This window comes from Ranitomeya variabilis, chromosome 1 (genome assembly GCF_051348905.1).
Source record: "Ranitomeya variabilis isolate aRanVar5 chromosome 1, aRanVar5.hap1, whole genome shotgun sequence".
Classification (NCBI taxonomy): Eukaryota; Metazoa; Chordata; class Amphibia; order Anura; family Dendrobatidae; genus Ranitomeya; species Ranitomeya variabilis.
The window spans coordinates 779,903,449-779,925,133 of record NC_135232.1 but is presented as its reverse complement, the minus strand read 5'-3'; the positions used below and the strand labels follow the sequence as shown (position 1 = coordinate 779,925,133).

Below are 21,685 nucleotides of genomic sequence, written 5' to 3'. Positions count from 1 at the left end.
TGACCATGAAAGTGTCCTTTCTGTCTTCTGCTATGTAGTAAGTGGACCTCAAATTTGCTAAACCTATTTTCATACTACGTTTGTTATTTCATCTTAATTCACCGCCAATACATGTGGGGGGCCTCTGTCTCCTTTCGGGGTATTTCTCTAGAGGTGAGCTAGGACTAATATTTTCCTCTGCTAGCATTATTTAGTCCTCCGGCTGGTGCTGGGCATCTTGAATCAACGTAGGCATGCTACCCGGCCACTGCTAGTTGTGTGTTAGGATTAGTTCATGGTCAGCTCAGTTCCCATCTTCCAAGAGCTAGTTCCTATATATGCTGATGCTATGTTCTCTTGCCATTGAGAACATGACAGGATCCCCATGATTACCTGGTGGGAGCATTGCAGGCGTCAGGAGGAGTGGGAGAGACAGGAATCCCTGGCTCGTGAAGCTGCTTTTGAGGAGAGGAATCTGGCAGGGAAGGCCCAAATGCGTAAAATCTCTCAGGCAGAAAGGGGACCACTGCGACAGGGGGAAGTGGTGGTCTTCAACCAGCAGAGAGGCTGGGGATTTATAAAAGAAGCCGGTATGATCAACGAGATCTTTTTCAACTGGAGGGTTGTGGAATCCCATGTAATGGAAGGACACCCTGACAGGGACCTAAATGCCGGTGACCGAGTAACTTATACCCGCCATATCGGCGAAAAAGGGTGGTACGCTCTAGACTGCGAGAGACGTGCAACAACCTCAGTCCCTGCAGGCACAGCAGGCCAGGCCAATTACAAAATGCAACCAATCCACCCAGATACCAGTGGTGGAACCAGCCAACAGGCCCTGGTTTTTATATATAAAAACACTACCATTCAAAAGTTTAGGGTCACTTAGAAATGTCCTTATTTTTGAAAGAAAAGAACAGTTTTATCCAATGAAGCTAACATTAAATGATTCAGAAATACACTCTATACATTGTTAACATGGTAAATGACTAGTATAGCTGCAAACATCTGGTTTGTAATGCAATATCTTCATAGGTGTACAGAGGCCCATTTCCAACAACCATCACTACAGTGTTCTTGTGGTACTTTGTGTTTGCTAACAGTGCAAGAAGACTAATGGATGATCAGAATACCCTTGAAAACCCTTGTGCAAGAATGTTAGCACAGCTGAAAACAGTTTGGCTGATTAGAGAACCTATAAACCTGACCTTCCTTTGAGCTAGTTGAGAATTAGGAGCATTACATTTGTTGGTTCCATTAAACTCTCAAAATGGCCAGAAAACAAGAACTTTCATGTGAAACTTTGCAGTCTATTCTTGTTCTTAGAAATGAAGGCTTTTCCATGTGAGAAATTGCCAAGAAACAGAAGATTTCCTACAACGGTGTGTACTACTTCCTTCAGAGGAGAGCACAAACAGGCTCTAACCAGAGTAGAAAGAGAAGTGGGAGGCCCCGCTGCACAACTGAGCAACAAGACAAGTACATTAGAGTCTGTAGTTTGAGAAATCGATGCCTCACAGGTCCTAACTGGCAGCTTCATTAAATAGTACAAGCAAAATGCCAGTGCCAATGTCTATAGTGAAGAGGCGACTCCGGGATGCTGGCCTTCAGGGCAGAGTGGCAAAGGAAAAGCCATATTTGAGACTGGCTAATAAAAGGAAAAGATTAATATGGGCAAAAGAACACAGACATTAGACAGAGGAAGATTGGAAAAAAGTGTTATTGACAGACGAATCCAAGTTTGAGGTTTTTGGATCACACAGAAGAACCTTTTGAGACGCAGAACAACTGAAAAGATGCTGGAAGAGTGCCTGACGCCATCTGTCAAGAATGGTGGAGGCACTGTGATTGTCTGGGGTGGCTTTGGTGCTGGTAAAGTGGGAGATTTGTACAAGGTAAACAGGATTTTGAATAAGGAAGGCTATCACTCCATTTTGCAACGTCATGCCGTACCCTGTGGACAGCGCTTGATTGGAGCTAATTTCATCCTACAACAGGACAATGACCCAAAGCACACCTCCAAATTATGCAAGAACTATTTAGGGAAGAAGTAGGCAGCTGGTATTCTATCTATAATGGAGTGGCCAGCGCAGTCACCAGATCTCAACCCTATTGAGCTGTTGTGGGTGCAGCTTGACCGTGTGGTACGCAAAAAGTGCCCATCAAGCCAACTTGTGGGAGGGGCTTCTAGAAGCATGGGGTGAAATTTCTCCAGATTACCTCAGCAAATTAACTGCTAGAATGCCAAAGGTCTGCAATGCTGTAATTGCTGCAAAGGGAGCATTCTTTGACGAAAGAAAAGTTTGAAGGAGAAAATTATTATTTCAAATAAAAAACTTTTTTTCGAACCTTGTCAATGTCTGGACTAGATTTTCAATTCACTTGGCAACTCATTTGATTAATAAAAGTATGAGTTTTCATGGAAAACACAAAATTGTCTGGGTGACCCTAAACCTTTGAACGGTAGTATATACTGTATTTTCCGCTTTGTAAGACGCACTTTATTTCCCCCAAATTTGGGGGGGAAATGGGGGTGCATCTTACAAAGCAGATATACCGCTTACCATTACAGGCTGGGATGAGGGGGTGTCCACCGCCGCTGCCGCCCGCCACCGCTGCCACCCGCTGCTGCCCCGGGTGATGCTGGAGGCTTCGGTGCTACGGGGGCTCTAGCGACATTTTATGAAAGACCAGACCCCCCCGGCAGTTCGTCCAGGCTTTCCTGTATGACTGACTCCGGGAAAATGGCCGCCGGAATCTCGGGAGATGAGATTTCAGCGCTGAGATCTCATCTCTTGAGATCTTGGTCCCAAGAACTCCATCTGCGCATGCGCCGCCTCCCGGCGGCCATTTTCCGAAGTCCACAGCACAGGAAAGCATGGACGAACTGCCAGGTGCTCTGGCCTTTCACAAAATGTCGGCAGAGCCCCCGCAGCACCGGAGACAGCCCTGCAGCACCGGAGACAGCCCTGCCGCACCGGAGACAGCCCTGCCGCACCGGAGACAGCCCTGCAGCACCGGAGCCCCCATTCAGCACCGGAGCCCCCCTGCAGAGCCCCTCATCCCAGCCTGCAGCACAGGAGCCCCTCTGCAGACCCCCTCATCCCAGCCTGCAGCACAGGAGCCCCCCTGCAGACCCCCTCATCCCAGCCTGTAGCAATGCTTCACTCCTGCCTCCAGCAACGACAACCCCTGGTAAGTAATAAGACGCATGGATTATAAGACGCCCCACCAATTTATTAAAAAAAGTTTTTTCCTATTTTTTTCCTCAAAATATATATATATATACACTGTATATTGTATATGTAAATTTTATGACAGAATGAATATCCCTGCTTTTGCTATATTTGGTTTGAGTTGAAAAATGTTTTTGGGTACCATTATTCTGGGAGTCTCAAGCTCATACAAACATATTGATCGTGTGTGTGTGTGTGTGTGTGTGTGTGTGTGTGTGTGTGTGTGTGTGTGTGTGTGTGTGTGCGTAAAACCTTTATTTTAATATTCAAAATGATGATATACGTAAATCCCTGAATGTAATAGAAAACATGTTTTAGAATTTATTTAAAAAAAAAATATTTTACATGTAGCAAAAAAATCCATAAAAAGGGGCAAATTTCTTTGTACTTTTTATATATTAATATAATTACTTTAACAAAATACAATAACAGGGTTTAATCCTTTCACGCTAATGTGCATAAAGATATTAATATGTGTGTTAAATGTGCTTAAAGATGTTAAGGGACATCATAGCTGAATCATCATAGAGATAAAATATTGTGACTGTTCAAATGTTGATGTAGTTGAGCTAATTCACAATATTACAAGGGTGTTAAGAAGACCATGTAACATTTGCCTGTGTCATGATGGATGCTCCTCATAAAGGTGGCTTCTGGAGAATATGTGTGTGCTTATATATATATATATATATATTTTATATTCTTGGAGTATTTTTTCTATTTTTATTTTTTACACATTTATTATTTTCTTATTTATTTGTATGCTTGTTTCTTAATAATGATTTATATCTTTACTTCTATTTAACAATTTTTTACACTTAAAGAGGACCTATCACTTGCTCAAAAGAACTGAGTTAAAATTCCTGCGCTCTCCTAATTCTGCCTCTCTTTCCCTTTTGGTGCTGCGTCACTCCATTGCATAGATATTCACATTTGTTGCTTTTGGAGTGCAGCATGTGAAATCTCTGATTGCAGACCAACTGAATGTTTCTTCAAAGACTTCTCTAGAGGTGTGTGCTTTCACCCTTTCTTCACAGACACTGCCAATCACAGCTCGGCAGCTGATCTATCAGTCTCAGACACTGCCGAGCTGTGATTGGAAAGTGCACACACCCCTGAGAAGACTCTGAAGAAACATCCTGTTGATCTGTAACCACTTTAATGGCACTCTTAAACTATAACAGTGGCATTTAAGTATTGCAATCCCAGTGGAATGCCCGTTCAGATGCCTATCTGCCACCACCACAATGTGATCATCGGGTGCTAATGGGTTACCATGGTAGCCAGAGGCCTACTGAAGGCTGCCATCATGTTTGTACCTCTAGGCTGGACTTTATAGAAGATCATTAATTTCACTACATACTACAATACTGAAATATTGAAGTATCATAGAAAATTGTTAACTGTACTATATACTATAATACTGAAATATTGCAGTGCATAGTACGTTCAGGTCTCCTTGGGAGAAAAAAAAGTAAGGTAAGTAAAAGTAAGATGAAAGTTTTCAAAACTTAATAAGAAATAAAACATACATTTGAATCACCACCATTTTTCCAACAGAAAAAATTGCTATTCACATACCCTAAAAAGTATGATGATATCAAAAATAACATACGGTAATTAATTCTCTACTGGAAAATTATACAGGAAAACAAAATGGAAATGCCAGAATTTCTGTTTTTTTCGGAGGCCGCACCTCTCCCTAAATTATGTAATTAAGATCAAAACACTGTATGTACCCCAAAATGATAGCAATGAAAACTTTAGCTCATCACCCAAAAAACAAGCCCTAATGCAGCTGAATTGATGCAAAAGGTTAGAAAGGTTAAGAAAAAAAGAACAATATTGCATTTTTTACCCACTCCTGGTTTTGGCTTATAAACACTGAGGTAAAATACTGACCAAATACTCAACGTGTGCACGTAGCCTATGCTCCCACAATGAGTTTTTGGTCAGTTATTGGCAGTGCGTATTTTTACTGCACTAAAAACACAGCGTTTTAGGCCACAGCATTTTAGGCCTCCAACACGTTGAGTATTTGGTCAGTATTTTACCTCAGTATCTGTGAGCAAAAAACCAGGAGTGGAACAATCAGAGGAAAAGTATAACAGAAACAAGTCACTACTTCTGTATTTATCACCCACTCCTGGTTTTGGTTTACAAATACTGAGGTAAAAAACTCACCAAATACTTAGCGTGTGCATGTTTGCCTTAGCCTACGTTACCAAAAAGAGTCTTTGTTAAGTTTTTTAAGCTGCGTATTTTTGAAAAAATGCACATAACCTATTTTACTTAATCTTGCAACATCAAAAACGCATTGTGGGAAAGTAGCTTTATAGAAATCGTATGCCTACTGTGCTTCTTTTTCCTCAGCGTAAACTGACCCGCGGTGCGTGTTTCATATCCACAACATGTCAATTTCTCTTGGGGGTACACTGAGTTTTACATGGAGATTTCCCCCATAAAATGGATGTGGAAAATCCACAAGTAAAACACGCACAAGTGGTTTTTGTATGTTTCTGCTGCAGAAACTCACTAAAAACACATGTACTCCACACAGGACTGTGTCAATAAAGTTTTGTCACAGAGAAATACCACGAAGTATCAAAAACAAAACAGCTTTATGTAAAACATGGCATTACAATAAGGCCGAGGTCACACTTGCCGTATGGAAAATCGGTCCGAGTCTCCCTGCTGAGAGTCGCACAAGTGTTCTTGGTATGGTCACACGTGTGTAATGCCTTTGCAATGCGATTTTCTCGCACCTATGTATCCTTATGACATCCGTATGCCTTGCGTATGGCTTTACATTTATCACTCCTTTTCCCCATTGAATTTCATGGCTCAATGAACTGAAATGAGGAAAATGGTTGTGTATTTCTCGCAAGCTACACTGATGGTCCATGTGGCGTCCGATTTTTTTATTGCACCCATAGACTTGCATTGGAGAGACTCGGACGATATACGTGTAAAATCGCAGCATGCTGCAATTTTACTCGCACGCTGAAGGCCCGAGAAAAAAAATGGTAATGTGAGTGGCCCCATAGATTAACACTGGTGTTTTCTCGCATAGCACTCATCCGTATTCTACGCTAGTGTGACCCCGGCCTAAGAGACGAAAACCTCAGGGTCAAAAACGAGATAAAAACGCAATTAAAAAACGCAAGAAACCTAATTTACTTAATAGGTGCAGAAAATCTGCAACATGAAATAACATAAAAAACTCTCCAAATACCCATCATGGTAACATAGCCTTGGGATATGTGCAGACATTAAGTATTTGCTGCATTTTTGTCATGGTTTTTCTGTGCAGAATTGCTACAAAACTGAAAGAATTACTAGATTCCTGGAGCCTCATGCACACTTTGCTTATTTTTTTGTTTCATATCTGCGGAATGCCAATTATTTTACCATTTTTACAGTGTTTTTCCCCTACTCTAATGAATGGGAAAAATGCGTCAAAAACATGTCATAAACGTGCATTTTATGCTGCATTTTAACTGCCAACACATCAGTGCATTTGCAGCAAATTTTTCAGTTGCAAATACTGAATGTGTGCACATACCCTTAAGTTTCACAAATTCATAGATATGAAACATTGATATTGATACATATTACACAAGTATATAGATTAAATTACCTCTTTGTTCCACTTCTACAGTAGAAGATGCAAAAAAGAAAAAAAAGACATGTTATTATATTTCTATGAACCTTTTTCAAATAGTGATATAAAATTTAAGAAAACGTGAAAATTTAAATATAAAAATGCTAATTTCTTTAAATATATAATAAGTAAACAATTCTTCAGTATGTATACTAAATAAAACCTTAAAATAACACCATATAACATAATTGTGTAAAACAAATAAGAAAGCTTTTATTGAGGACTAGATTTAAATATAGTTAAAGGGAACCTGTTAGCAGGATTGTTCTCAGTAAACTACAGACACTGTCAGGTTGAAGCCGTTATCCTGATTAGTGCTCATACACACTTGCGAGAAATATTGACGAGTGCAATCCGATAAAAAAATCGTATTGCACTCGGACCAATGTTTTTTCAATGGGTGACATCTTATCTGATTTTTTTTCTCAGCTGAAATCGGACTGAGAAAAAAATCGCAGCATGCTGCGATTTGCTGCGTATCTCAGACGAGATCCGCCAATGCAAGTCAATGGATGCGAGAAAAAAAACGCACAGCACTCACACCATGTTTTTTACGCACCAGTGTCCTTTGAAAAGCCGGTAAATCATGTGCGGTTTACAGTAAAATCACACTGACAGGTTAGAATAGAATAGATAGAATAGATATATACACATAGAATATATATATATATATATATATATATATATATATATATATATATATATAGTATATACATGTCAGTAACACACATATATATATGTATTTATATTGAACTGAAAGATAGATAGAATAAAAGCCGTTAATTCATCTGCCGGCTTCTGTAAAATCACTGCAGGAGCCTAAAGCATAAAAGAGCTGGATTACATACAGTAAATACATATAGAATAGGTAGATCTATAGATGTCAGTGACAAATACAATTAGTACAGTGTGTGCAAATTACTGGACATGTAATTAATTAATAAATTATTATTTATTGGAAAAAAAAGGTGTGGGCTCCCGTACAATTTTCAACAGCAGTAGAGGGAAAACCAGCACCTGGCGGCAGATGTTTATAGCCTGGGAAGGGGGTAATACCCATGGAGCTTCCCATGCTATTAATATCAGCTCACAGCTATATACTTAGCCTTTACTGGCTATTAAAATGGGGGACCCCCCAAAAAAATGATGTGAGGTTTCCCCATAACTAATAACCAGCAAAGGCTATGCAGACAGCTGAAGGCTGATATTAATAGCCTAGGAAGGGACCATGGATATTGAACCCCCCTGGCTAAAACATCAGCACTTAGCCCCCCAGAAAAGATGCATCTCTAAGATGCGCCAATTCCGGCACTTAGCCTCGCTCTTCCCACTTGCCCTTTAGTGGTTGTGGGGTTGATGTCACCTTTGTATTGAAAGGTGACATCAAGCACGGGTTAGTAATGGACAGGTGTCAATAAGACACCTATCCATTACTAATCCTATAGTTGGTAAAGGGTTAAATAAAGACACAGCCGGAATAAAGTCTTTTAATTAAATAAAACACTAAACACAGTTTGCCATCTTTATTATCCAGCTAATCCATGTGACGCCCTCGATCTCCTGTAATAAAGAAAAAATAACCAGTAATATACCATACCTGTCCGGCGTTCAGTCCCATGCTGTAATCCATATCTAGGGGATATACAGTTTACAATCGGGAGCGGTGCTAATGCGACCACCCCGGCTGTAGATGACTGATGAATGAGAAGCTGCGGCGGCAGCATCAGTGACTAGCGCTGACGTCACTGATGCTGCGCTACCTCACAGCCTGACCCGGGGTGAACTCTTGAGCTTGGGAAAATTAACTGGCATTTTCCCACGCTCCAGAGTTCACCGCCAGAGATGCGCCTTTTCTGGGGTGGCTGGGGGGGCAATAACCATGGTCCCTTCCTAGGCTATTAATACCTGCCCCCAGTCACTGGCTTTTCCTCTCTGGTGCAGAAAATTGCGCAGGAGCCCACGCCATTTTTTTTCCCCAAAATAGTCTTTTATTAAATACATACATGTCCCCTAATTTGCACACACACTATAATAATTGTATTGATCACACACATCTATATATCTAACTGTTCTGCATGGATTTACTGTATGTAAACCATGTCTCCTATCCTATCGGCTCCTGCATTGATTTTACAGAAGCAGACAAATGAATTAACGGCTATTCTTCTATTTATCTCTGCTTGAAATATAAAGACATATATACAGTATATATATATATGTGTCACTGACATATATTCTATGTGTATATATCTATATATCTATTCTAGTAAAACCTATTCTATTCTATACTGTGCGTGGCAGATCATTTGCCGGTTTTTAATCAATCTATCTAATATATATGTGTGTGTGTGTGTGTGTGTGTGTGTGTGTGTGTGTGTGTGTGTGTGTGTGTTTTGATGAATACTTTGTTTTAAAGGGATGTGAAAATGACAGATAATTGCTCTATGTAAAATCTCATGTTAAAATCACATTGCACACTGATTGCATACGGATGTCATACGAATGTTGCGTTTAAAAATTGCATTATACTCGCATGACACTCACATAGCACTCGTCAGTTTTTTCAGTCCGGAAATAGGACCGTTTTTTTTCTCACAAATGGGTATGAGCCCTGATTCCTGGGTTGATTAAATCGGTCTTGGTTTAGTTTACTGAGCAAAATCCTACTGACAGATTCGTTTTAAAGGGGTTGTCTGCTGAAAACAAGTTATCACCTTTACACAGGACAGAAGATAACTTATTGGTGGCTGATGGGGAATTTTTATCCCCATTATAGAGCATGCTTACTTGACCGCCACTCTATTCATTCCCTATGGAGCTGCCAAGCTCCATGCTCTGCTTTTCCCAGCAGCCTTGTAGAGAATGTATTGATTAGCGGTTGGGCATGGGCACTGATGCCCCACTTTAATGGTGATAAAAGTGATAAAAATTCCCATTCTGCCAATGGATGTTAGTCTCAGCGGTCGGACCATCACCTAACCTTTAGAAAGACGATATCTCACTTCCACCAAACAATCCCTTTAATGCACTTAAAGGGTTTGTTTAGCCTTGTCATTTTCATAACTTACCTTAGAAACCATACCATTTTTATCAAATCAATGGCTGTCCGAAACCTCCAACCCCATCAATCAGCTGTTTTGCGCTCTGGGCTCAGCAGAATGCAAGCAGTGAACAATGGTGGAACAGAACAGCTCAGTTCACTGTAGTCTTTGCTGAAATCTTTAGCTTAGCTCCTATAACATTTGCAAAGATGACTACAGTGAATCGAGCCGTGCTGTTCCATCTCAATTCATTGTGTATATCTGGTTGGCACAGGAGCTGAAATCGGATGAATCGCGAGGATCCTGGACATCAGACCTCGACTGATCTCTGGCATTAATGACCTATTCCTAAGATAGGTCCTTAATATCTTTATACTTTTTAAATGAATGAACATAAAAAAAATAACTATGTATAAAAAAGGACAATATACAAAATTTGTTTTCATCATGTTTTCATATACTGCAGTCATATTATTATGATTTCTCCATTGTTTCCATAAAAATATTAACGGTCCATGATTTTTTGATACGCTTTCCGGAAAAAAAGATGCATCCAAAGAATACCATATAACATAATTGTGCGTAATAATTAAAATTGTCATCAGTGTATGAGTTGCTGTAGCAGCCAGGCACTGGAGTCTTGGGGGCCCAAAAGGTCCATTATATCCATGAGAGAGAACCAATACCATTAACCCCCTCCCACCAAAGCCTGTTTTCTCTTTCCTGATCAGCCAAATGTTTTCATTCTGGCCAGTGTCACTTTATGTGATAATAACTATGGAATGATTCAAAATTTCCGAGTGATTCTGAGATTGTTTTTTTAGTGACAACTCCATGTTTGCGGTAAATTTAGGTCGATATTATTTGCATTCATTTATGGAAATATAAAAAAACTTTGAAAAATTAGCCATTTTTAAAATATTAATTTTTATGCCCTGAAGGCAGATGTCAATGACATTTCCCACATGTCTACTTTCCATCAGCATGTCAGATAACCCTTTAACAAGATCTGTTTTAAAAACTTCTCCCCTCCTGTATTCAAAACTACATTCAGGACATTTATTAACCCTGCAGATGCAGAGCCCCGAGGTGCGAAAACAGCAGAACCTCACAGAAGTTGGAAAGTATACCACTCAAGTAAGTCATCTAGGGATGTAAATAGAATCTTGGATCCACAGGAAAAACACAAAATTACATAAAAGTTGGCAGTGAAAATGAAAACTATTTTTTTCCACTAAAATGTTGCTTTAGCCTCAAAATTTTGTTTCAACAAAGAGTAATATGAGAACAAGGACTCCACAATTTGTTCTTAGCACCCGAATAAAAGCTCTGAAAGGGAAGAGTTCCATTTTAGAGTGCAGATTTCGATTGAATGCTTTGCAGATGCCATATCACATTAGTAGAGCCACGGAGGTGCCACAACAGCAGAATCCCCTCAAAAGTAACCACATTTCACAAACTACACCTTTCTATGAATTAATCTATGGGTGCAATGAGCATGAAGACACAGAGGTACTTTATAGAATTTTATACCATTTGACCATGAACAGAAAATAAAATTATATTTTTACCACTAAAATTATGTTTTATTCCCAATTTTTTATTTTTACAAGGTGTAATAGAAGAAAATGGATTCTAGAGTTAGTTTCACAATTTCTCCAAAATGCTGCAATACCCCATAAGTGGTCTGAAACTACTGTTTGGGCACACGACAGGGCTCAGAAAGAAAGAACACTATTTGACCTTTAGATGACAGATCATCAGAAACCCCCCAAAGTGACCTGTTTGAAATGTATCTATTAGTGCAATGACTTTTTTTTACACCATAGGTGTTTTCCAGAAATAAGGATAAGTTGGTGTGCAGATATGTCAGTTTAGTGCCCAGTAGAGATGATCAGATTTTTTGTAATTCAAATCTGCAGACTACACCAAATTTCCCCCAAAAAAATCTCAGAATTGGAAAGCTTGGAAACTCGGAATATATACATGCGGGAGAGGAGAGAGAGAACCTCACTGACTATGAGCATACACTTTACAGGTGAGAGAGAGGACTCCGCTGATCATAATAGCTTACACTGTACAGGAGAAAGAGGACCCCACTGATCATAACAGAATACACTGGCCATAAGATCATACACTCTACAGGAGAGAGAGAGGACACCAATGATCATAACAGAGTACACTCTACAGGAGAGAGAGAGAAAGGACCCTGCTGACCATAAGAGCTTACACTCTACAGGAGAGAGAGAGGACCCCGCTGATCATAAGCGCTTACACTCTAAAGGAGAGAGGACCCCACTGACCCAAGAGCTTACACTATACATGAGAGAGAGGACCCCGCTGATCATAAGAGCTTACACTATACAGGAGAGACAGAGAGAGATAGGACCCTGCTGGGCATAAGAGCATACACTCTACATGAGAGAGAGAAGCCCCTGTGACCATGAGGGCATTAGACCTGTTAGTTTTAGTCCTTGTTCACTGTATTTTCGGAATGTTTGCTGTCTGTGGAAAAAAACGGATTGCACTCGGACCAATGTTATTCAATGTGGCACGGCAAATAAGCTATTTTTTCAGTAACTGAATCTGTGTGTGAAAAAAATCACAGCACGCATTATTTTCCTCTGTAAGGCTAGGGTCACATTGCGTTATGTGACCGCGTTTAACGGACTACGTTACACCGCGGCATAACGCGGTGTTAACGTAGTCCGTTAATGCCGCCATAGCCTGTAATGGTGAACGCGTCGCTAGCGCCCGCCCACATTGGGCGTGCGCTAGCGATGTGCCGTCATTTGAGTGACGGACCTCGGACGCTGCTTGCAGCGTCCGCGGCGCGCCCGAGGTCCGTTCCTCGCTAGTGCAGATCGGGGATCTGCGCTAGCGGGGACGCCGAACGCGGACCCTAGAGAAGCATTGCGTTAGCGCAATCCGCTAGCGCTATGCGCGCACACGCTGCGGATTGGAAAACAAAATCCGCAGTGCACATTATTCCGCAGCATGTCAATTCTTTGTGCGGATTCCGCAGAGGTTTACACCTGCTCCTCAATAGGAATCAGCAGGTGTAAAACCGCAGGTGGAATCCGCACAAAAACCACAGTAAAACCGTGGTAAATCCACGGTAATTCCACGGTAAATCCGCAGTGCGGTTTTGCCTGCGGATTTACCAAAATCAGTGTGGAAAAATCTGCACACCATTCCGCAGCGTCTACACATAGCCTAAAGGTGCAATAGCAGCTATCTTGGCGGAGGAAATATTTTTTTCTTCTCCAGCAAGATGGCGCTGCCGGCTTTTGCGCAATAGCAGCTATCGGATCTCTATTCACACCGATAGATGCTACTGTGCAGGCGTGGCGTGCGCCATTTTCAAATTGACTATTTGTTTCCCGACGATCCATTAAATAAGCAAAAGAGATTAAGTCCACAGTAAACCTGCGATTATGCTGCAGCGCAGATGCCACGGGTGACGCCTGCCTGCAGAAGCTTTTTTATTTTTATTCAGTATGTGCTGGTATTCATTATATAAACTATGGGGCAGGTCAGTGAGGGAGCAGTGACCTGTCAGCAGTCTGCATTATGAATATACTGTATAATCAGAGCAGCACATACACCGACCCCACCTTAGGGCATGAGAATCTCATTAACACAAAACTGAAAATAAAGATTAAGAAACAACCACAAGATGGATTTCATTAACCAAGGTATAATTTTTTTCAGTATAACGAGGCCTGACCTGACACTGTGTAGGTTACTATGAGCAATCCTGCTGACAGGTTCCCTTTAAATATGAAAATTGACACTTCAGAGAGCAAGAGGACTTTAGCGGTTTGGCTTTTATCCTAAATCATATGGCAAGGCTTGTTAAAGGGTTGATAGTGACTTTTAGGATTGCTACTTTCAACAGGCGGCACTAGAGTTTAAGTCCCCTTCCTCTCTGAAGAGGCAATTTGCATATTCAGAATGGGTAAAATCTATAATCAGTGTATACAGATTTTTCCATTGCTAAGATAGGAGATTACAGTTGGTGCTTTTAAAATTCTATAGAAATGGGAGGAAGGAGGCGCTAGAGACAGACATAGACATGCTACTGCAAGTTCTCCTGAAATGACAATTACAGTTCTCCACAGAACTTTATAAGTACAAACTGTTAATTCCTACCTTAGTAATGGGAAAGTCTATTTTCACTAAAAATAGATTTTAGAAAGAGTGAAGGAGAAGCTGATTTCTCTGATAAGATATATTACAAAATTACTTATTTTCATGTTTACTATTGATTTAAGAAATAAAAATTAAAACGACTGTTATACTTTAATGTCTTGCGTTCTTGCAAACCGCAGTACATGTACGCCGCCGCTGAGCGCCTTCATGATCAGATGCGAGTGTCAACTCTATGTTAGAGCTGACATCCTGCAGCAATGCCCACATTCGGTGCTAGCATCGATTGCGGACATTTAACAACTCTGATGATGCTGTCAATAGTAACAACGACATCGAGGAGCATCGCAGAGGGAAGGAGATCCCTCTGTGCTTCCATCAGCACTATGCAATGCGATCGCGCTGTGCTGATGGTCTCCATTGTGACACCTGGCCGCAAGATGGCTGCAGGGTCCTTCAGGGTCCTGCAGGGAAGGTGGCTTGTGAGCGCCTGCTAAAAGCAGGAGCTGACACGCCTCCTCCCCTGCCTGTCAGACGCTGCTCTGATGAGGTGCAGTGCAGAAGCATTTCAGAATATCAGATCAGTGATCTGTCAGTATAAGGATGATGTCCCATCCTGGGACAATGTAAAAAAGCTACAAAAATGTTATTAAAAAGTGTAAAAATGTAAGAAGAAAAAACCCATATAAAGAACAAAAAAAAGAAAAAATATTAATCCAATAAATATATTTATTTATGTAAAAAAAAATACACAGTACACATCGGTGAACACCATAAAAAAAAAAAAAATAGGGAAAAAACTATGATTTATCATCATACTGCTGAACAAAAAGTACAATAAAATGCAATCAAAAAGACAAATGTAAATAAAAATGGTACCGCCGAAGACGTCATCTTGTCCTGAAAAAAACAAGCCACCATAAAGCTGTGTCAGCAGAAAACTAAAAAAAGTTATCTTTCAGAATAAGGCAATGCAATATACCGTATTTTCTGGTGTATAAGACGACTGGGCGTATAAGACGACCCCCAACTTTTCCATATAAAATATGGAATTTGGGATATGCCTGCTGTATAAGACGGGAGGTCATCTTATACGCCCGGTCATCTTATACGCCCAGTCATCTTATACGGCGTGTGGTTCCCAGGGTCTGAAGGAGAGGAAACTCTCCTTCAGGCCCTGGGATCCATATTCATGTAAAAAATAAAGAATAAAAATAAAAAATATGTATATACTCACCCCTCCGAGAAGCCTGGCTGTCACCGCTGCAAGCGTCTGCCTCCGTTCCTAAGAATTGCAGAGCGTGAAGGACCTTCGATGACGTCACGGTCTTGTGATTGGTCCGTGACCGCTCATGTGACCGGTCACCTAACCGTGATGTCATCAAAGGTCCTTCACTCACTGCATTCTTAGGAACGGAGGCAGACGCTTGCAGTGGTGACAGCCAGGCTTCTCGGAGGGGTGAGTATATCCATATTTTTTATTTTTATTCTTTATTTTTTACATGAATATGGATCGCAAGGCCTGAAGGAGAGTTTCCTCTCCTTCAGACCCTGGGAACATCCAGGATCGCTCCCTGCACACGCCGTACCCGGCGTATAAGACGACCCCCGACTTTTGGGACAATTTTTAGGGGTTAAAAAGTCGTCTTATACGCCGGAAAATACGGTACTGTATATATATTTATTTCTTCCATAAAATAGTTTTTACTGTGTAAAAGCACCAAAACAAAAAAATATATATATACATCTGGTATTGCTGGAATTGTACTGACCCGATGAATAAAGATGCCTTATCAATTTTACCACACGCGGAATGGTATTAAAAAAAAACAACAATTCCTGAATTGCTAGTTTTTTGTTCATTGTACCGCCTAAAAATCAGAATAGAAAGTGATCAAAAAAATTGTCATGTGCCCAAAAATGGTACCAATGAAAACGTCAACTTATCCTGCAAAAAACAAGACCTCACATAACTGTCAGACAAAATATGGAAAAATTATAGCTGTCTAAATATGGGAATGCAAAAACTAGTTTTTGCAATAAAAAGCATCTTTTAGTGTGTGACAGCAGCCAAACATAAAAACTCAATATAAATCTGGTATTGCTGCAATCGCACCATCCCAAAGAATAAAGTCGTCTAATTACTTACTGTATACCGCACAAAGAACAACGTAAAAAATAAATAAAACCAATTCTCCACCTGTTATTGTTTTTTTTCATTCTGCCTCCCAAAGACCAGAGTAAGGCTTAGCTCACATTTATACTGTGCTCTGCGCTGAGCGCTTCCATCAGGATTTCAGTGTAAATCTCTGAAATACATGATTCAGACGGAACCCCTGATGGATGATTCCCTATGATGAGGCAGATGGAGATACTGTGGACACCATAGAACCTGTGATCCGGTGGTGTCTGCCTATTTAGGCAAGTTTAAAAAGCACGGTCGACTACAGTTTTCTGTTTTTCTAAAAAGAAGGACAACGCTGAACAAAGGCCAGCCAGAGTCCACAGTAACTCTGCTGCCTCATTATACTGAACGGATCCCTCAGGGGTTTCATCTGAAGCATGAAATTTAGATGGAAACCCCAAAGTAAGTGCAAAGCATAGAGCTCAGGATAAATTTGATCATAAATGTTATGTAAAATGTTCCAAATGAAAGCTTCAACTCAATCCACAAAAAAAACAAGTCCCCACTCAGGTCCGTCATCTGTTAACGGAAATATATCGGGCTTCCATGTTACTGGTAGTACATAGGCTCAGGAAAAGTGAAATGGCTGTTGCCTCTCAAAAGAAATTCAGCAAATTCTTCACTTCCAAATCTAAATGTCCCCCTCCACTCTGAGCACCAGTGTGTCTAAACCACATTTAGTGCCCATATGTTTGGCATTTCTATAGTGATGAGGGCTCACCTAATGTACGGGTGTGTGTATCCAGAAGCATGAGCTGGGAATAATATACTGGCCATTACAATGTACTGGTCACTACAACAGCGGTTTGCAATTTTCACTCAGTAACATCCACTGTTTCTTGCTTCTGGAAAACACCCATGGAGTCAATATCATCACTACACCTGTAGATAAATTCCCAAAGGGGTATAATTTCCAAAATGGGGTCACTTGAGGGGAAGCCTGCTTTTCAAGCACTTAGGGGCTCTGTATATGGAGTCCGCAAACTAGTCTAGGAAAATCTGCGCTCCAGGAGGCAAATAGCATTCCGTCCCTTTCCGAGTCTCACTGTGTGGCTAAGCAGTACTGTACAGCCACATATGGGGTATTTCCACATTCAGCAGAAATTAAGGGACACATTTTGGTGACATTTTTACCCATTTCCCCATGTGAAAATGTAAAATTTGGGGATAACACACAATCTTGGTAGTAGAAATGTGAATTACTTTTTCTTCACTGCCCAATGGTATAAAATTTTGTGACATACCTGTGTTATCGATATGATCATTGCACGGCAACACATGAGAGGCTTAGTTGTAAAAAATGTTGCATTGCACTATATAGTACAAGCCATCAGATATCACAAGTTCAAGTCCCTTGAAGCGGTTGTCCAGTCCAAATCAATAAGTCTACAGTCACTCTGTGTGACTGCAGACTTATGAATCTTCCCAGCGCATGCACTGTGTGCTGCGGGGATTCGGCAGTTTCAGACCGGTAACTGGAGGATATGTATGCATTATACATACACCTGGCCAGTGGGTATGGCCTCGCTCCTTACACTTGTATTGAGTCGATATAAGTGTATGGAGAGTGAGGCCGCAACCGCTGGCCAGGGTATGTACAGTTAGGTCCATATATATTTGGACAGAGACAACATTTTTCTCATTTTGGTTATAGACATTACCACAATGAATTTTAAACAAAACAATTCAGATGCAGTTGAAGTTCAGACTTTCAGCTTTCATTTGAGGGTATCCACATTAAAATTGGATGAAGGTTTTAGGAGTTTCAGCTCCTTAATATGTGCCACCCTGTTTTTAAAGGGACCAAAAGTAATTGGACAGATTCAATAATTTTAAATAAAATGTTCATTTCTAGTACTTGGTTGAAAACCCTTTGTTGGCAATGACTGCCTGAAGTCTTGAACTCATGGACATCACCAGACGCTGTGTTTCCTCCTTTTTGATGCTCTGCCAGGCCTTCACTGCGGTGGTTTTCAGTTGCTGTTTGTTTGTGGGCCTTTCTGTCTGAAGTTTAGTCTTTAACAAGTGAAATGCATGCTCAATTGGGTTGAGATCAGGTGACTGACTTGGCCATTCAAGAATATTCCACTTCTTTGCTTTAATAGACTCCTGGGTTGCTTTGGCTTCATGTTTTGCGTCATTGTCCATCTGTAGTATGAAACGACGACCAATCAGTTTTGCTGCATTTGGCTGGATCTGAGCACACAGTATGGCTCTGAATACCTCAGAATTCATTCGGCTGCTTCTGTCCTGTGTCACATCAACAATAAACACTAGTGACCCAGTGCCACTGGCAGCCATGCATGCCCAAGCCATCACACTGTCTCCACCGTGTTTTACAGATGATGTGGTATGCTTTGGATCATGAGCTGTACCACGCCTTCGCCATACTTTTCTCTTTCCATCATTCTGGTAGAGGTTGATCTTGGTTTCATCTGTCCAAAGAATGTTCTTCCTGAACTGTGCTGGCTTTTTTAGATGTTTTTTAGCAAAGTCCAGTCTAGCCTTTTTATTCTTGACACTTATGAGTGGCTTGCACCGTGCAGTGAACCCTCTGTATTTACTTTCATGCAGTCTTCTCTTTATGATAGATTTGGATATTGATACGCCGACCTCCTGGAGAGTGTTCTTCACTTGGTTGGCTGTGGTGAAGGGGTTTCTCTTCACCATGGAGATTATTCTGCGATCACCCACTGTTATGACCCCAATAGCGAGGGTCTCAGAGATATCAGCCAGTCTGCGAAGTACAAAAATCCAGCTCATAGGGCAGTGGTAACTGGGTTGACCATATATCTACTCCTAACGCCAACACTAGAAGTAGCCGGGGAACATGCCTACGTTGGTCGCTAGATGTCTCGCGCCAGCCGGAGAGCTAACTACCCCTAGAAGAGGAAAATAAAGACCTCTCTTGCCTCCAGAGAAAGGACCCCAAAAGTAGGATACAAGCCCCCCACAAATAATAACGGTGAGGTAAGAGGAAATGACAAACACAGAGATGAACTAGGTATAGCAAAGAGAGGCCCACTTACTAATAGCAGAATGTAGTAAGATAACTTATATGGTCAACAAAAACCCTATCAAAAATCCACACTGGAGATTCAAGAACCCCCGAACCGTCTAACGGCCCGGGGGGAGAACACCAGCCACCCTAGAGCTTCCAGCAAGGTCAGGATACAGATTATACACAAGCTGGACAGAAATGCAAACAAAAACAAATAGCAAAAAGCAAAAAAGCAGACTTAGCTTAATCACGCAGGAACCAGGATCAGAAGACAAGAGCACTACAGATTAGCTCTGATATCAACGTTGCCAGGCATTGAACTGAAGGTCCAGGGAGCTTATATAGCAACAGCCCTGACCTAACGACCCAGGTGAGCATACAAGGGATGAATGACATACCCAGAGTCAAATCCCTAGTAGCCACTAGAGGGAGCCAAAAGGTAAATTCACAACAGTACCCCCCCCTTAGTGAGGGGTCACCGAACCCTCACCAAGACCACCAGGACGATCAGGATGAGCGGCGTGAAAGGCACAAACTAAATCGGCCGCATGTACATCAGAGGCGACCACCCAGGAATTATCCTCCTGACCATAGCCCTTCCACTTGACCAGGTACTGAAGCCTCCGCCTGGAGAGACGAGAATCTAAGATCTTCTCCACCACGTACTCCAACTCGCCCTCAACCAACACCGGAGCAGGAGGCTCAGCAGAAGGAACCACAGGCACAACGTACCGCCGCAACAAGGACCTATGAAACACGTTGTGAATGGCAAACGACACCGGAAGATCCAGGCGAAATGATACAGGATTAAGGATCTCCAATATCTTGTAAGGACCAATGAATCGAGGCTTAAATTTGGGAGAGGAGACCTTCATAGGAACAAATCGAGAAGACAGCCATACCAAATCCCCAACACGAAGTCGGGGACCCACACCGCGGCGGCGGTTGGCAAAACGCTGAGCCTTCTCCTGTGACAACTTCAAGTTGTCCACCACATGATTCCAGATCCGCTGCAACCTATCCACCACAGAATCCACTCCAGGACAGTCAGAAGGCTCCACATGTCCCGAGGAAAAACGAGGATGGAAACCAGAGTTGCAGAAAAATGGCGAAACCAAGGTGGCAGAACTAGCCCGATTATTAAGGGCAAATTCAGCCAACGGCAAGAAGGTCACCCAATCATCCTGATCAGAAGAGACAAAACACCTCAAATACGCCTCCAGAGTCTGATTAGTTTGTTCCGTTTGTCCGTTAGTCTGTGGATGAAAAGCGGACGAGAACGACAATTCAATGCCCATCCTACCACAAAAGGATCGCCAGAACCTGGAAACAAACTGGGATCCTCTGTCCGATACAATATTCTCAGGAATGCCGTGCAAACGAACCACGTTCTGGAAGAACACAGGAACCAGATCAGAAGAGGAAGGCAGCTTAGGCAAAGGAACCAGATGGACCATCTTGGAGAAACGATCACATATCACCCAGATGACAGACATGCCCTGAGACACCGGAAGATCCGAAATGAAATCCATAGAGATGTGTGTCCAAGGTCTCTTCGGGACAGGCAAGGGCAAGAGCAACCCGCTGGCACGTGAACAGCAAGGCTTAGCTCGAGCACAAGTACCACAAGACTGCACAAATGACCGCACATCCCTTGACAAGGAAGGCCACCAAAAGGACCTGGCCACCAGATCTCTGGTGCCAAAAATTCCCGGGTGCCCTGCCAACACTGAGGAATGAACCTCGGAAATGACTCTGTTGGTCCATTTAGCAGGCACAAACAATCTGTCAGGTGGACAAGAGTCAGGCCTACCAGCCTGAAATCTCTGCAACACACGTCGCAGATCTGGAGAAATAGCTGACAAGATAACTCCTTCCTTAAGAATACCCACAGGTTCAGCGACTCCAGGAGCATCAGGCACAAAGCTCCTAGACAGAGCATCGGCCTTCACATTCTTAGAACCTGGCAAATACGAGACCACAAAGTCAAAACGGGAGAAAAACAATGACCAGCGGGCCTGTCTAGGATTCAGGCGTTTAGCAGACTCGAGATACATCAGATTTTTGTGATCAGTCAAGACCACCACACGATGCTTAGCACCCTCGAGCCAATGACGCCACTCCTCAAATGCCCATTTCATGGCCAACAACTCCCGATTGCCCACATCATAATTTCGCTCTGCTGGCGAAAACCTCCTAGAGAAAAAGGCACAAGGTCTCATAGTAGAGTGTTGTGAAATTGGATTCTGGGCTCCCCCGGTGGCCACTTGTGGAATTGAACTTGTGTGCATCATCCCCTCTGTTCACCTGCTCCTATCAGGATGTGGGAGTCGCTATATAACCTTGCTCCTCTGTCAGTTTCTTGCCGGTCAACAATGTAATCAGAAGCCTTCTGTGCTTGTTCCTGCTACTAGACAACTCCCAGCT

General features: G+C 41.9%; 1 protein-coding gene across 21 annotated transcripts in view; it reads right to left on the bottom strand.

The window, feature by feature from the left end:
• Window positions 1-21,685, bottom strand: part of ADGRL3 (adhesion G protein-coupled receptor L3) — a 1,249,649-nt gene that overhangs the window by 748,451 nt on the left and 479,513 nt on the right. For 19 of the 21 annotated variants that reach the window (XR_013217764.1, XM_077272336.1, XM_077272380.1 and 16 more), the window contains one exon: window positions 6,856-6,870. The exons of the other annotated variants lie outside the window; for them this stretch is intronic. Coding sequence is in view for 18 of the 19 variants with exons in the window: in XM_077272336.1 (XP_077128451.1) it covers window positions 6,856-6,870 (15 nt within the window). In the remaining variant the exon portion in view is untranslated. The remainder of the gene's footprint in view (window positions 1-6,855; window positions 6,871-21,685) is intronic. 21 annotated transcript variants of the gene reach the window in all.